Source organism: Protomyctophum bolini (genome assembly GCF_963924005.1).
Source record: "Protomyctophum bolini genome assembly, chromosome: 5".
Taxonomy (NCBI): domain Eukaryota; kingdom Metazoa; phylum Chordata; class Actinopteri; order Myctophiformes; family Myctophidae; genus Protomyctophum; species Protomyctophum bolini.
The window spans coordinates 19,028,838-19,044,736 of record NC_137866.1 but is presented as its reverse complement, the minus strand read 5'-3'; the positions used below and the strand labels follow the sequence as shown (position 1 = coordinate 19,044,736).

The 15,899-nt window shown below is 41.1% G+C and overlaps 1 protein-coding gene across 1 annotated transcript; it reads right to left on the bottom strand.

The window, feature by feature from the left end:
* Positions 1-436: 436 nt before the first annotated feature.
* On the bottom strand, positions 437-15,143 carry LOC308316176 (uncharacterized protein). The gene is made up of 4 exons (XM_080764611.1): positions 14,857-15,143; positions 5,735-5,843; positions 2,128-2,253; positions 437-1,751 (listed from the first exon to the last, which is right to left on the bottom strand). Exons 2-4 carry the CDS (start codon positions 5,787-5,789, stop codon positions 1,609-1,611), a joined length of 324 nt encoding a protein of 107 aa, XP_080620737.1. The 5' UTR covers positions 5,790-5,843; positions 14,857-15,143; the 3' UTR covers positions 437-1,608.
* Between the last annotated feature and the right edge of the window lie 756 nt (positions 15,144-15,899).

The following is a 15,899-nucleotide window of genomic DNA, read 5'->3' as shown; positions in this document are numbered from 1 at the left end:
TCCAGCTCATTGGGTGTTCAGTCAGTGACGTACATTACACCAGGGATGGAAAGGATCTCTTCTCTGTCTCTGTATATTAGGCCATATCCGTCACTGTCTATTCCACTATTTTCCATTACACTAAGTCAGCTCATTCCTCCCTCTCTACCTTGTCTTCTTTTCCCCCTTTTTTCCTCATTCTCACTTTCTTTCCCTGTGTCCCCCCCCTAGAATTGTATTGTTTTGGGTAAATTAACTTGGTGTACCATGTGAGAGAGAAAAAGAGAGGAAATGTATGCATAACAGATAGAAAGGAACACTTTGACATCTATCTTCAGTTGAGTTCAAGAAAAAGAGGAATGCAGAGTTTTGACAAACCAAGAAAGAAATAACAACACACTGAAAAGATGCCATGACATAATCTATTCATATCCAGACTCCATATATTACAGTATGCTAAATCAATTACCAATCGGTGAACCAATCATTATTCTCCAGTGGTTGCTCCAATCGCGCGTGCCCCTCTATAGACCAGAAAGCACACTGGCTAGGCCAGGCTATTAGGTGAGTGGAATCTGTTATCTGTAGATGAAGTTATTGCACCGACATGTAAACTTCAGATGGCAATCGTAGCCAATTTGGATGGAATATGAAAAATCAGACAGATCCGTCTTGATCAGATGACTATAGAGATAATGTGTACCGATTTGCATGATGTTGGACAAAATCTGTAGGATTTATAGTGGCCCTATATACTGTATAGTGGTGATGTGGTAAACAGAAAGGAACACATTCACATCTATCTTCAGTCAAGTTCAACAAAGAAAAGAGGAATGCAGAGTTCTGACAAACCAAGAAATAAAAAACAGAACATTGAAAATATCCCATGAAATAATGTCTAGACTCCAAAAAAAAACTAACAAACTAAACACTTATAATAAATCCTTTGGAGAGTCTTTGGGTGGGGTTCGCAATGTTTGTAGTAGTGTTTGTTTGTAGTCTGTGTGTTGCAAATAAGCCGTTTCTTGTATAGAGGTCAGGCCAGGACAAACTACACCCAAGGGCTTTGAGAAGCTGTCAGATAGTCGCAGACCACGTCACGCCATTGAGAGAGTACAGGCTACATCACTCTCATAGTTTTCCATTCAGACTGGGGAAGTAATGGAGCGAGCAACCAATATTTCCAGACAGCTGTGTAGACTGCATTGAACCCCATTGATATTCAACATTAAAACTGAGACATGCTCACATATATCAACCCCTTAAATATTTAAATATCCGGGTCCCACGAGAACAAGTGTTGCAACTCTCTCTTTCACCAGGTCTGGTCCACGTGCCAACTATGACACAAAGAACAGTCAAACAGTCTTAAACAAAATAAATCTTAAACACAAAATTATTTTGAATGTATATCAACAAACAAGTACCAGTTCTCAGTCTAGTCTCTTTCTTTTTTAACAGTTTCTCAGTTCTGTCCTCTTTAGTTGACATCCCAAGGTGACAGTACATCCCAAGGTGTTCTGATGAGCAACCAAGAATGCCAAATAAAAGGTTAAGTTAACCGTTCTTAATGACATCATGAACTCCCCATCTGTCTGTGAAGCAAACAATGAAGTGCTTTAATTTCTTCTACTTGTCTCCTTGGTTGCCGGGACCGGGGGGTTTGGTGCCAGGACCGGGGGGTTTGGTGTGGGAGGGGCAGCGAGCGGACGAGGTGGAGCCAAGGAACACACTGACCCATAATCCTTTGCTTCCGACTCCGCCTGGAAACCCTGGTAATGGACATGGTAGAAATCAGAAGGCTATTTTTTGTTTTGTTTGCTTATATAAATGTTGTGTTTGCCATTGACTATATTCACACAGTGGCCATTTTTCTCTCACGTCATACTTTCGGTTGGCATTTTAAGTACATTCTGATACTAATACTTGAATTCCTGACTTTACCTTGTAACAGAGTATTTCTTACTTTAAAAAATGTGAGTTGTTTTTCCAGCACTGAGTAAACATGAATCGCCTATTAATCATATTCTATATTATGACATGGGACCAGGAGGTTCCTGCATGTGATTAACAGACTGCACATTTGTTTTGTATGCCTGTACACGTATTCTTATCACATTTGGTGTATGCCGGTACGTGTATTCTTACCAGGTGGTGTGGAGAAGGTGAGCCAGACCGTAACTTGCCTCTGTTTGAGACTGGGACATCTGTCTGTTGTACTGACTGACTGACTGGTGAACACTGGTTTCACTGGCTCTGGACTGGGAGACAAGTCTGAGTGTGTGAGAGAGAGAGAGAGAGAGAGAGAGAGAGTGAGGAGGGGGGGGGCAGGGGGAGGGACACTTTATAAAGTAAAATCACACCTGTGTGAAGTAAGTGGTGCAACTCCATGTGGGGGTCCCCGGAACTTCCAGACCTGCAGGTTGCTGGCCCAGTTCCGGTGAGCCGTGTGGGGGAAATTGCAGTTACCGCATGGGGGTCCCTGGGGGTCTGGTCCCCTGGGGGCCGAGCCGGTTCCGGCGAGCCACCCGGTGTTGGAAACGGTTGAGAAATGACAGAATTACCATGTGGAGGTCCCCAGGGGGTCCATGTACGGTACTGTACTGTACTGTACTGTACTGTACTGTACTGTACTGTACTGTACTGTACTGTACTGTACTGTATACACCTGAAATCATACAGTTAATGTATGTGTGTGTGTTAGGCTGCACAACATTGACACTTGGTTTTGAAAAACAACCAAATGCAATTTACGTGCTCAGACACAGGTAGCCAGCAAGAGAGAGGGAGGCGGACCATATAATAACAGCTACTTTTTAAAACAAAAATAAATACTCCTTGTTAACCAGCGCTGAATTTGCCTGTGCAGGACACCATAAGCACAATCCTTGTGATTATGGTGCTGAATGAAATTGAAACATAAGCAGATTAAAAGCTATATTTCTCTGTCGGGAAATCTTTTTCTCACGTGCACAGATGAATGCTGTGAATAAACAGTTTATCAACTTCATGGAAATGCCGTTTTGCCACAAGGAGAAATCTTTACCTATAATGTGTCTGAGACAATTGTTCAAGTCGCTTCCGGTCCGAGTCCAAGTCGAGTCCCAAGTCGTTTGGTCCCAAGTCCAAGTCGAGTCCCAAGTCAATCCAACCCTCAGGTCCGAGTCCCAAGTCGAGTCCCAAGTCATTTGGTCCCAAGTCCAAGTCGAGTCCCAAGTCTTTCTGTTGTGGGCAAGTCAAGCCGAGTCACAAGTCGAGTCACAAGGTTGTGTCAAGTCTAGAATTTGAATTTTGTTATTTGTCATGTGACTTGTCATGATTATGAATTGATTACCCAGGACCGAATGGAAACAAGACAGCAAGGACTTTTTTCAGTGATCCCTTTTTGATCAGTGTTTGACTGTACCCTATACCGATTACATTTCTGCCAATAAAGTATTCAATCAATGAATCAATAGATATTCCCCACTGTATTTCACTGTACTATGGCTCCCCCTAATGGCCGTTTTGTCCCTGTACGCTGGAGCAGAGGCAGTGCAATCTGCGCATGCTCACAACTGTCACTGTGTGCGTGTTGACACTAGTTTACAGACACAACTTCACACTTAGTTAGTACATATGGAAATATGGAATATACAATTGGATCTGGGTGTCTTTCAGCAACACTAACTCAAAGGTAGGAAGCAACTTTTCAATCTACTGCAGCTGTGTGGTGAAAATAAAGGTTTTGCCTTAGTGTGCGAGTGGAGTTGCGCTGCACACCGACGCTGTATTCAAATACCGTATGCTCGGAAACAAAACAAGTCACGAGTCGGGAGTCATTGGCTAGCAAGTCGGAGTCAAGTCTAAAGTCTCGTTGGTCTTTTACCTTCCAAGTCCGAGTCGAGTCGCAAGTCTTTACATTCAAAGTCCGAGTCGAGTCGCAAGTCGTCAAATATGCGAGTCGAGTCACTATGACTCGAGTCCAATTGTCTAATGCATGTTTGTTCAGAGGTACAGTACGTGCATGTTTTGCAGATGAGGAAATAGTCTGTATATAAACAGTAGTAGCCTAGTACACACAATATCCTATACTATTAAAGTTGCCCAATGGGTCGGTCGGCCGGCCGTATCATGTCAGTATCATGGTCAATGTCATGTCACAGGGCTGTGAGGTCCATAGAGCTTCCTACAGTGGTGCTTCCCAGTCATCTATGGTGCTTCCCTGTCTTGTAAGGGACCTGAATATTCGATATTGCCCAAAAAAGGATGAGAACCTAGCTACAGTATGTATGAGCAAATGCACAAGCAAATGTGCAAAAGATATTAAAACCAGTTTAATTTTAACTAGAGCTGTTATAATTTTATATTTTAAATATTTGTATTTTGTTCAGTCTGGTGTAGAGGATGGCATCCTGTGCCAGAAATGTTCAATACAACTTGGACCCGGCCCTTTCATAGAGTTCGTATAGAGAGTATACTTTGACTTTGAATTAATATTCCCTTGTACAATCTGTTACACACCAAATCTGACACTGGGCGATCTCTAGTTGAAGGCCTTCAGTAAGTAGACAGTTATAGGCACCTTATTATTATTTATTTATTTACTATATTCATTACATTAGTCCTTTCATTACCAGTTTAATTTAACTATTTCTACCGTCTTGTATTGTTTTTGTCTTTGTATTTCTGTTCTACTTGCATTGTTATGACCTTGACGGGGGTGGGGGGTAGGGATATCAACATGCCGCATACAGTAAAATGTACATATTTTGTGTTAAAGAATGAAATGTTCAATACATTTCAATAAATATAAAAATAATTAAAGCATGTATTTATAGTACGTGCTTACATGCAAATATATATGTGCATATCTTTGTATATTTATTGCATGTATTTATAAGCATGCAGGTGTGCATGTATAGCCTACATGAATGTATTATGTTGTAGTACTATGCATGCAGGACATTTGCACATCATTTATGCATTCCTGTATTCTACTTTTCCTCTGTGCTTGTTGTCACGAACTGTATTGTCATGAACTATAATCTGTATACTGTGTACTTTTATTATGTACTGAAGTCTGATGCCCTAGTGTTTCCTGTTCTGCCTAGTTATGTTTGCCTGTCTTACCTCCTTGTGATTACTAGTTTTCTCCACCTGTGTCCTGTTAGTCTCCTAGCCAATCCCAGTGTTGATTGTTTGTTCTGTTCACCTGTGTATTGTGATCCTGTGTCTACTTAAACCCTCAGTCCCTTATGTTCTCTGCTTGACTATAGATGTTGATCATGTTGTTATGGTGTTCCCGTTGTTTTCAGTATAATAATGACCTTAATTTGACGGTCTCTGCTCCTGCCTGCCTGTCTGTTCAGCATTTTGGGTCCTATATTACTTGTCTTGAGTCGCAATGACCGTGACAGTGCTTGTGGCGTGACATCGTTAATCCCCTTCCACCCTGCGTCCCGCATATGATACAGAGTGTTACACGTGCTCACAAACAAATACGGAACCTTCTGTTCAAATTCACGTTTGCTGTTCTCTTACAGATCAAAATAGGAGATAAAGACAAGAGAGACTGACCGACTGTGGCTTTACAGAGCAAATCAGCTGTGGAATTGCAGGCTCAGGTAAACACTGGGTTTGAAAGGTTTAAGAAAATGATCAGAATAGTTAATTGGCACAGGGGTGAAGTGGTAAGCAAACACACACGTAGTCTATGAATACAGAGCAAGGGTCAAAATGTAAAAATAGTGTGTGTTTGCAAGCATTTCCATACTTCTGTAGAAGTGGTTCCTGGCGAGCAAACAGGCAGGAGAGTTGACACTGGTCATGTTGTCTGTCAGCACTCAGCAGGGTCACTGAACTACGGCCTACGGGTCACCTTTCTGGGAAAAGACAGAGATAGACAGATAGGAAGAGAGGGAGATAGAGCGATTGATATACTCTCAAATCCGTAACACTATTACTCGCCAGAAATCAGTTGAATCAGACAGCATGTTTCTATGTGCACACATACTTATAGGGAGATGATGTCATCATGGGCCACAAATATCCCCCACTGGGCCTGGGGTCAATTTGTACACATGGCTGCTATGTTGGAATGGTATAATGGATATGTTGGCAGGATGATACCCAGGGCAGAATGCATTGTTTGGTGGACAAAAAGACATATCCTACTACTACTACTACTACATTTAATGGCAATTTATGGACTTTCTTTGATTTTTGGTATTTATTTATTTATGACTTATTTATTACTATACTTTTTTTTAGGCTGTACAAATGTCTTAATTTCTGATCAGTTTCTGATTGAGGTGGAACTGTATTCATCCCATGGGGAATTGTTACATATTGCTAGCGCCCCTCAATGAAACTATTTCAAGAAAATAAAATGTCTTCAAATATCAAACCATTAGGTCAATAATTCATAAAAAGGAATATTAATCCATGCAGAGTTGACTTGTTTGTATGTGTGCAGTACAAATAGAGAACAGCCATACACATTTCAACAAACGTCCTTATTCTAATGGCCTGTTGGTCTGTATTCACAATATGTGTTTGTGTGAAATAATGTGGGCCATTCTCTCTAGATCACAACAGCTTCTATGTAAAATATTTATTCCTGCCAGCCTACGTACGTACCTTCTGTCTCATTTTTAGTCTATAAACGGCTCCACTATCATCACAGTCCTGTTGGCTTTAGATAACAGCAGCTTTTTTGGGAAAACATGTCCCATCAAATATTAGTTTTTGTGTTGAAATGTAGGTGAAACTAGACAGTTTTTGTCATGTATCCCATCAGATTAAATAGTGATGTTATGTTGAGATCCAAGGATCGGCATGCCGTTTGCTCAGCCAAACTCAAATTCTGCACTGTCACTGTTGAGTTACACTACACTACAGTGCCTTAAATGTATATGTAAATGTAATAGGGTTGGCGCCGCTACGCGGCCCTCACCAGGGCGGTCCGTCAGGGGGAGCTATGGGGGTACGGCCATGCCCCGGCCCAGAACTCCCGGCTTTCCAGGTGTCAGATGATCATGATTGATCACACAGTCACAGACCTTCACTTGGTCACACATTGGGTACATCTAGACACAAGAAAGAAAACACCTAGAGCAGGCGTCTCTTCTTGGTGGTGGATGGAAATGACGCTCACGCGCGGCTTCAACTTGCAGCGTCGGCAACGCGTTTCCGATCTTTTTGCAGCCGTGCGCTAGCCTCGACACCAATTTCCCAGCAGATGGTCCCTTGGATGTCTTTGTAGTGTACACTTTTATCTAGCTTTCTATAATTATAAATGAGACGAGCGAGGGCTGGATGCAGGCCGGGCAGCCCCTCAAACAAGAGCACCTTTAACTTATTTGTACAATTACATTTTAATCCGTCAGAAACGTTAACAAGAAGTGCTAGGTTTGAGGTGGAGTCTGAAGAGGTGCTTTCACATGTTGTCCTACAAACTAACTTTCTGAGTAAAGTTAGCTTGCAGATAAAGTGGATTTCCCTGGGAACAAGGCCAGCTGCAAGCCTGTTTGTCACCACCAGCCCAAGCATTTAGACTTAGAGAACCTTACAGCATGTCATGTGTTAGAACGCCCCCTATTGCAAGCCATTCAGTTCAGAATTTAGACTTTGACTTTCATCACTTTGCCTCCATGTTTTAGATTTTAGTTTACAAAATGTAACTAAAGCCAAATTAAAACCGAAGAAATGGGACTGGAAAATGTAAATTTGCTAAACAGGGTGCATTATTGCATCCTGAAAGAGGGTACCCCAAAAAATGGCTTGACTCTGATTAAGAAATTAAGAAATCTAGAAGAGGGTGATTTAGACACTAAACTCCTTCAAACTGAATCTAGATGGATTTTCTATTTACAGTCTGTCAATCCTGGTGGCTTGAATGAAGATCTCTCCCTCCAGTGCTACCTATAAGGAAACAGTTATTTTCAAAAAGTGATTGTATAAGTCTGTCTACATCTACAATGTGATGTATGCAATATTCTTGTTTCCTATATATCTGTGTGATTTTGTATATCTATTCTGTAATGTCCACGCCCCACCATCTGGTGATGTCATCAATTAGTAATTAGCAATTCTCAGCACCTGAGCTGTATTGTTTTGGAGCTCTTTAAGAGCAAGTTCTTTGTCTGTGAAAATCATATAGCACTGACGAAGGTCTTAGGACCCAAACGTTTGCTTTATAATTGCACTTTGAGCACAGAGCACTTTATGATCACGATAAAATAAAAGAATATTTTCTTAAGTCTCAGTCTAAGGGGTTTTACTTCTAGTTTCTATACGGTGAGCGAGTCTTTTTATGTCAAAGAGACGTACAAATAGACACTTCTAGCCAAAGAACAGAACAGGAATTCATCATAATGGAGGTAAAAAGGGAAAAGAAACATATACAGTGACGGGAAAAAGTGGTGTCAACATATTCTTTTCCATACACCAGTGCAAAGTGATGAACTGTGTATTTAATAGCATTTGGCGCGGATACTTTATGTAACTGCATCGTACACTGTTCATTTGTTTGCACACACTACTGAGTTAAATTCACAATGAGGACTTTACGGTGTACACACTTCTTATATAAGCCAGTGGTTTTCAGTGCTATGTAGGGGAAAGGTCACTGCAGCCCACTCCTCATGCAACTGCAGAGTCTTGGATGACCCATTTCTCTTTTCCCCTCCCTTCTCTCACCCACCCACATACAAAACTCACACTCACATCTGTCTATGCATGTTTCAGTGGTTTCAATATCAATCTTTGTTTAGTTTTTTTTCTATTTCCTTCCATCCTTCCCTCCCTTCATCCATCCTTCGGATGGTGGTATAGAGAGAGTTGTTTTATGCAGCTGCTAAATGTGTACTATACATTTAGCATTTATACTTTGTCGTATGCTCGACTATTTCAGCACGTCACGACATCATGCCTGAGGAAGGTCCGGAGGGACCGAAACGTTGCTTCATTAAATAATAAAATACTCATGTTCCGAGCAAATACACAGTGTGCAGGTGTAATCTATTGCTTTCAAGCACGTGAACGACATGCAATGAAATATAAATCAAGTTTATGAGGGATTAAGCTAATCTTAGATGCGATTAATGGCTTTAATGTAAACCCATGATTCTCATGTCGGCATGATGGCAGTTCGAAAGGGCTCTTTCTTTGCAGCCTGTGATCCAATTATCTCTGCTGGACCTCGAGCACATTGGAAACGTCACTATTTCTGTCACATGGGGACCCACCAGTGACCCCATTTAGATCCTGACCCACAATATATAAGACTACTCTTTCATCTCAATGAGATCACATTCAAAGGTTTATAGCACCATGTCTTCAGATGCACACTGTTCCACAGTTCTCCTTAATTATTTTAACCCTGATTTGACCTTAAATTGGACAGGAATCTTAATTCACCCAATGCAGAGCCTGTAAAGAGACGGTTCCAGTTTCAGAGTATAAAATTACCGAATGATAGTCCTGATAGTCCACACACACACACACACACACACACACACACACACACACACACACACACACACACACACACACACACACACACACACACACACACGTACGTCAAGTTATGTCACATTAGTTTGCACAAATGTACGACATGCAATATGTCCTCTAAAGCATCCGGTTTATTTTTAGCACTTCTAGATCAATTCCACTTAAGTTAAAAACAAGATTACACCAAGGCCTGCAGCATCCATGTTCAGACAGACTTCATAGTCTTAGTTAGTAACCTTCAAATCATCTGTATCTTCATCCAAGATTGCCTTTAAATTAATTAAAGTTGGAATGGATTGCATTCACAGTCCCACTTATGGTTCCAAACTTCCAATCCTCCTTGTGATCACCAAGGAGATCTGCCCCGACAGCAGAAGGAGGCCAGTCATGTCAGTCATTTTTAGATTTAGCAAACAATAACATTCTTATCCAGAGCATCCTACATTTGTGCATCAGAGTAAACCTGAAAACTAGTCAACAAAGGGTAAATTGCCCCATCACTATGGTATGGTATGGTATGGTATGGTACGGTACGGTACGGTAGAAGAGCTTCATCTCAGGATCTGTGAGTCGGATGCAGGAGTTTGAATAAGGCTAAAAGGATTATGAAGGACAAATACCACCCCAGTACCCGACGTTTGTGGCAATGTGGACTGGAAAGTCCTTGGTGTCTCTCAAAGAGTTTTTTCCCCTTCAGCTGTCAGAGCCCTGAACAAGGACAAGTAACAATAAATAAATAAACTGCATTCAAACTGTAAAAATCCAGAATTAGTTGCACAATGTAACTTGCATAATATGATTGATGTACTACTGTAACTTTATGTATGCCTTCTGCACGATCATATTCACAAACCCACTGATCTGATACAAAAAAATTATATAAACATTGCCCTCGTTTTGAGCTGGCATCCTCTTTCCATGCTCTACAAATTTAGTGTTTTTCTTCATAAAGCATTGCCTTGTAAGGATAGTCAAAACAGGAAAGGGCACACACCAGTGTTGGTGAGGTGCTGGCCTAAGGCAGTAAATAAGTACAAATTTGAGAAAGGCCGCACAATCGTAGCCACGATGCTGTATATTTATTATTATCCAACGTTTCGACCTTTCGGCCTTCTTCAGGGAATAAACAAACCATAGGACAAACACACACTTATAGGGGAGCAACAACAGGTGGACTCCATAGGGGGTGTGGTCGTCATCAGGAAAACCAATCAAGTGATTGGGAAGCCAAGAATTATATTTGCAGTAAACACTGGAGGATACAGGTAGAGGGGAATGGGTTTGAAAAAAAGGTTTGCAAACGTTAAGGTTGATATCCAGTAGGATTCTCTCTTCAGCAGTGCTTTATTGTCATGATCACCCCCTCTTCTGTTGGCAGGAACCTTTTCGATGCCTATGTAACGGAGAGCAGAGATATGATGGCCAGCCTCTAAAAGGTGTGTAGCAATAGGAGAAATTAGATTTTTACATCTAATGGCACTGCGGTGCTCACTAATACGGGTCTTAAGGGCACGTGTGGTTTTGCCCACATAGTATTTGCCACAAGGACAATAGATTATGTATATCACCCCTTGTGTAGTACTCCCTTCTGTCTCCCCAGCTTTTTCTAGATGATTTCTTAAATGTATTTAAATCTCTTAAATTAATATAAAAATGCTATTGCAAATATTTAACCAATGACTTAAAATGTATTTATTATTGCACATAGCTAAACAGTAAACACTTCTTGTGCATTGAATGTTTATCTATTCTGGTTATATTTGGTATTTATGCATTGTTACTTGCCTCAAAATGGCTTCCCAATCACTTGATTGGTTTTTCCTGATGACGACCACACCCCCTGTGGAGTCCACCTGTTGTTGCTCCCCTATTAGTGTGTGTTTGTCCTATGGCTTGTTTATTCCCTGAAGAAGGCCGAAAGGTCGAAACGTTGGATAATAATAAATATACAGCATCGTGGCTATACGAGTGTACTGCCTTTTTCTCATTTTTACTTGTAAGGATAGTCTGATTAGCTAGATAGCGCATACATTTTGTAATTTGCACGTGTATTTTGTAAATTTAGTAAATTTTCTATATTTCTTATGAACTCTGGGTAAGAATATATTCCTCAATATGTCTAGATTAGAATAGATTAGAATATAGCCACAGAGCCACCTGTCCAACTACGGTTGTTTAACCACAGAATATCTTACTGCATCTAGACATGAATCAACACATTGGACATCTACTTTTAGTTAACAGTAAACACATGCTTGGGGTATTAGTGCATGACCCTCAGCTGGCAGACTGATGAAAACCCATTAACAGCCCTGGTGCTGCCTGGAAGGGTCCTTCTGGGTCTAAGGTCAGTGGGATTGGCAGGCACTCACTTGATTCTGACCTGATTTATTTTTGAGGGGCGCTAGCCCCTACTATGCCCAGCTTTGTGTGTTTGTGTGTACCCTGTAGTGATGATTTGATTGGCTTAGTTTTGTGTATGCCCATTTGGCACTGGCCTACTTGGAACAATGCAAGTTGGAATGGAAAGCATGCCCCACCCAGTTCAGGTGTTGACACTAAGGGTTGCCCACTTTGTTGCTTTCAGAACACAACACAATATAAAACACCTGAACGTGGCCAGAGCGCTCTGGTCTGGTCTGTGAACTGAAAATAAGAGCACTGTTTACCTATGACGTGCTGTTTTCACTGTTGCTACACTTAAAAATATAAAATATCAATTGTGAATCCATAGTCATTCATAGCTACTGTGTGTAGGTATTTAGCATAGAAATTGAGGTACATCTTTTATCGTACAGCCTAGTGAACGGTAATTCAAATTTGACCTATCATTTTACACTGGACATTGTAAAATGTCCATGCCATGACCTTAGTGTCAACCCCTGCAGTTATTGTACTGTATGTGTCCCTTTTATGCCCATACTGTGTATGGAGTTCTTTGTCAGACATGCCCAAATACATATTGGACATATTTGTGATGTCAGAACAGGCCAGCTCCATATATGGAGCCTGGACATGGACCCTGCCCCGAGCCCGGGCACAAAGGCCTTTTGTGGTGGTTCTGGCCAACTGTGGGTCCGACCTACTTGAGACCAGGCACTGCACTCCATGTGGTTGTGTGGAACGCGTGTGTAGAATTGGAACAGTAATCGAGTTACATGGATTACAGACGTACAGAGGTACAGAGACATGGTGCTTTTATAGATATGTGTGTATACTATGGATTTGAGGATACGTGAGGACAGAAAAGGGAGGACGCCAATTGTGATTGGCCGGAATGTGATGATGTATGATGATAGGACGCCCGTGACTTCACACAAGTGTACTTTGTGTAGCCGCGCCTCCTATATACAGCTTTTGTCCTCACACGTCTCAATATTTGCCATTGACAATGAAAGGAGAAATTAGGTCAAATGACTGCCAAATATGACAATTCTGTGCCAACACAAACATTAAATGCCATTGACAATGAAGGGAAATTTTACGCCATATGTAGACGAGCAAAACGGCTAACCAAACACATCAATTCAGTTCAATTCAATGAAAGGGGAAATTAGGTCTGCCTCAAATATGACATAATTTTGTCCCCACACGTCTCATATTTGCCATTGACAATGAAAGGAGAAATTAGGTCAAATGTCCGCCAAATTAAATTAAATTAAAAAGTAAATCTGTGGCAACACAAACATTAAATGCCATTGACAATGGGTGTGATTCTTTAAACAACAATTCCACCAGGCTCATGTAATGTAGGTTTTGGCCCTGTGCCTTCCTCAGCATGTACATGCTTGTAAGGCAGAAACGTTTGTGCTTGACTTGTTTTTCTTACCATTGTCTAGATTAGAAGCTTATATGAAAAGACATGACTGTTAATGCATGTAATTTATTGATTGTTATTTGAGATGTTTTTTAATGTTATGTGTTGACATGCTGTGACTGAGATCATGATGACATTCTGCTCAACAGAGTTCTTTCCTGATGCTGATCATTCTACACAGATGGCTGAGAACTAAATGAGTCAAAATTGACTAGCTATATAGCTCATCAATTCTGTAAGCTATATTTGCTTTGAACTTATCAACTTGTGCCTGTACGTTGCATCAATCTAAAATACTGTGCAGTCTTTACTTGCGCTTTGGCTGGGGGGAGCAATGTTTACAAAAGAGACAACATACATAAAATGTACGGATTGTAGCATTATGGAACTCTCCATGTCAAACATCCACAAACGCCACAGAACACGGCTGCTTCACATAGAGAGTGGTACTGTAGCTTGGCTGCAGAGTCTAGACTCTGGAGTCTAGAAAACAGTGACCTTTGATGGTTCACACTTCACAGAATGGCTGTATACCAGCAAAACACCTCTGAGCAAACACTCACAGGAACGTTGTGTGACCAAAACGTTGCTTTAATAAATCAGCCTATACGTTTACCTTGCAAGTGGCAGTGTGCAGATTATCTTTTATTGTTGCAATTCTCTCCATTTGCCTGATAACTGATAGATTAGAAAACATGGTGTGATTGATTGAGCATTGCTTCCTGATTATGCCCTTTGCCATATACTGTAAAGGAAAACAGGATAGACCCCGTTCAACAAGGTCCATTACCTAATTTACAGTACCTTACATTACATAATACTTATGGACAGGCAAGCTGCTTCTTGGAGTCCAGATTGAGCCCCATGGCACAGATCTCACACTAGATCATACTGTATATAAGGTATTTTCAGATGTACTGTATCACATTTAGGAATGAAACCAATCATGTTATCTGTCCTCTTCACATTTTAAATTGCTAGATCAGCAACATTACAAGCAACCAGCAATAAAGAGTACAAGGTTCAGACTAGTCATAATGGCCAGACAATATCCAAGTGGTCATATAATGATTACAGAAGGTGAAGGTGCGATATATTAGGTACTAAGAAGACGGTAATACTAGTATTATAAACGTATTAAATCAATTCAAAAAGACAGAGTGACGCAGCTTTATTAGAGTTTGTAACAGGGGTTAAGTATCACAGACCACAGAGCAGTGAGTGGTAACTAAATATCCTTGGAGCGTGCTTCAGTGGGGAACACCTGTGATTTATCTGGGCCAAGAACTCACCAGTCAAAAAGTCAAAGATCAAACCATCCTGACTATAAAACACAATGATGTTGCCATGTCATCACTAGTACATTTAATCAAAGTCATGCATGGACATACTGTACTTTTCCCCCCCCACAAGCTTACTGAATTGATACATGGGATCTTTCCCAGCCAGATCAAGACTTTCATAGATGTATTTGATCGAGTCTGACTTTTTCTTGATAGTCTTGATCCAATGCTAGATCTTTCCTAACAGTAAAGACAGAGTGTAAATTAACCTTGTCTTACCTTTGCCCAGTGTTAGTTAGTTATGTCTGTGTCCAACTCCTTCAGGGTTCCACAGGTAAGCAATGATCAGTTCAGTCCACTTAGGGAAATCCACAGAGATGAATGGGAGGTTGCAAGCTCCCATAGATAGGACACGAGAAACAGATGGACGGCTGCAGAAGAAAGACAAACAAATGAATGGGGGCGTGAATGACTAAGAGGAAGGATGGATACTGATGACTGATGAGATGGTGAGTGTGGAGCTGCCTGTCGTCTCAGAGGAGAGCACTGCCCTGCCCACGTGGGTCCTAGTCTAAGCAGAACACACATGCACACACACCAAGTCTAGTGCTTTATTTAGTAGGGAGACAGCACCCTCTCTCCTTATTCACTGATCACCTCCCTATTTTTTGCTCCGTCCTTCTCAGCTTATCAAGCCTTTCCTTCCCCCTTGCTCTCCTTAATGCACCTGTGAGAGCAGGTGTGTGTGTGTGTGTGTGTGTGTGTGTGTGTGTGTGTGTGTGTGTGTGTGTGTGTGTGTTTATGTAAGCATGATGTGTATGTGTTTTTGCCACAGTAAGTTGTTTTGTGCACTGGCTAACTGAAGTGCATTATGCTGACGAGACATTAAACTGATACGTTATCTCTATCACTACCTGTCAGCTGTCTGGAGAGAGAGAGAGAGAGATGTTGCTGTTATCATTGTCTCTGTTTGTTCATTTCTTTTCATTGTTACTGCATTGCTTGTTCGTTATTGTTGGGATGTTTGTTGTTCATTTGTCTCTGTGCAATATGCTTTGATTTGTTTTGTTGTATGTGTGCTTTGGCAATGTAGAATATATTTTATCATGCCATAAAGCATTTTGAAATTGAAATTTAATTGAAATTGAGATGGGTAAGAGAACAAAAGACGTGGGGGGGGGGGGCGGGGACGACGACGACGACGACGACGACGACAGGAAAGAGGCATATGAGAATGACAGTGAAAGAAGAGACATGAAAGGAGATATACAGACCAGATAATGGATCCATAATTTATTTAGTTTGTTCTTAAATATGAACTA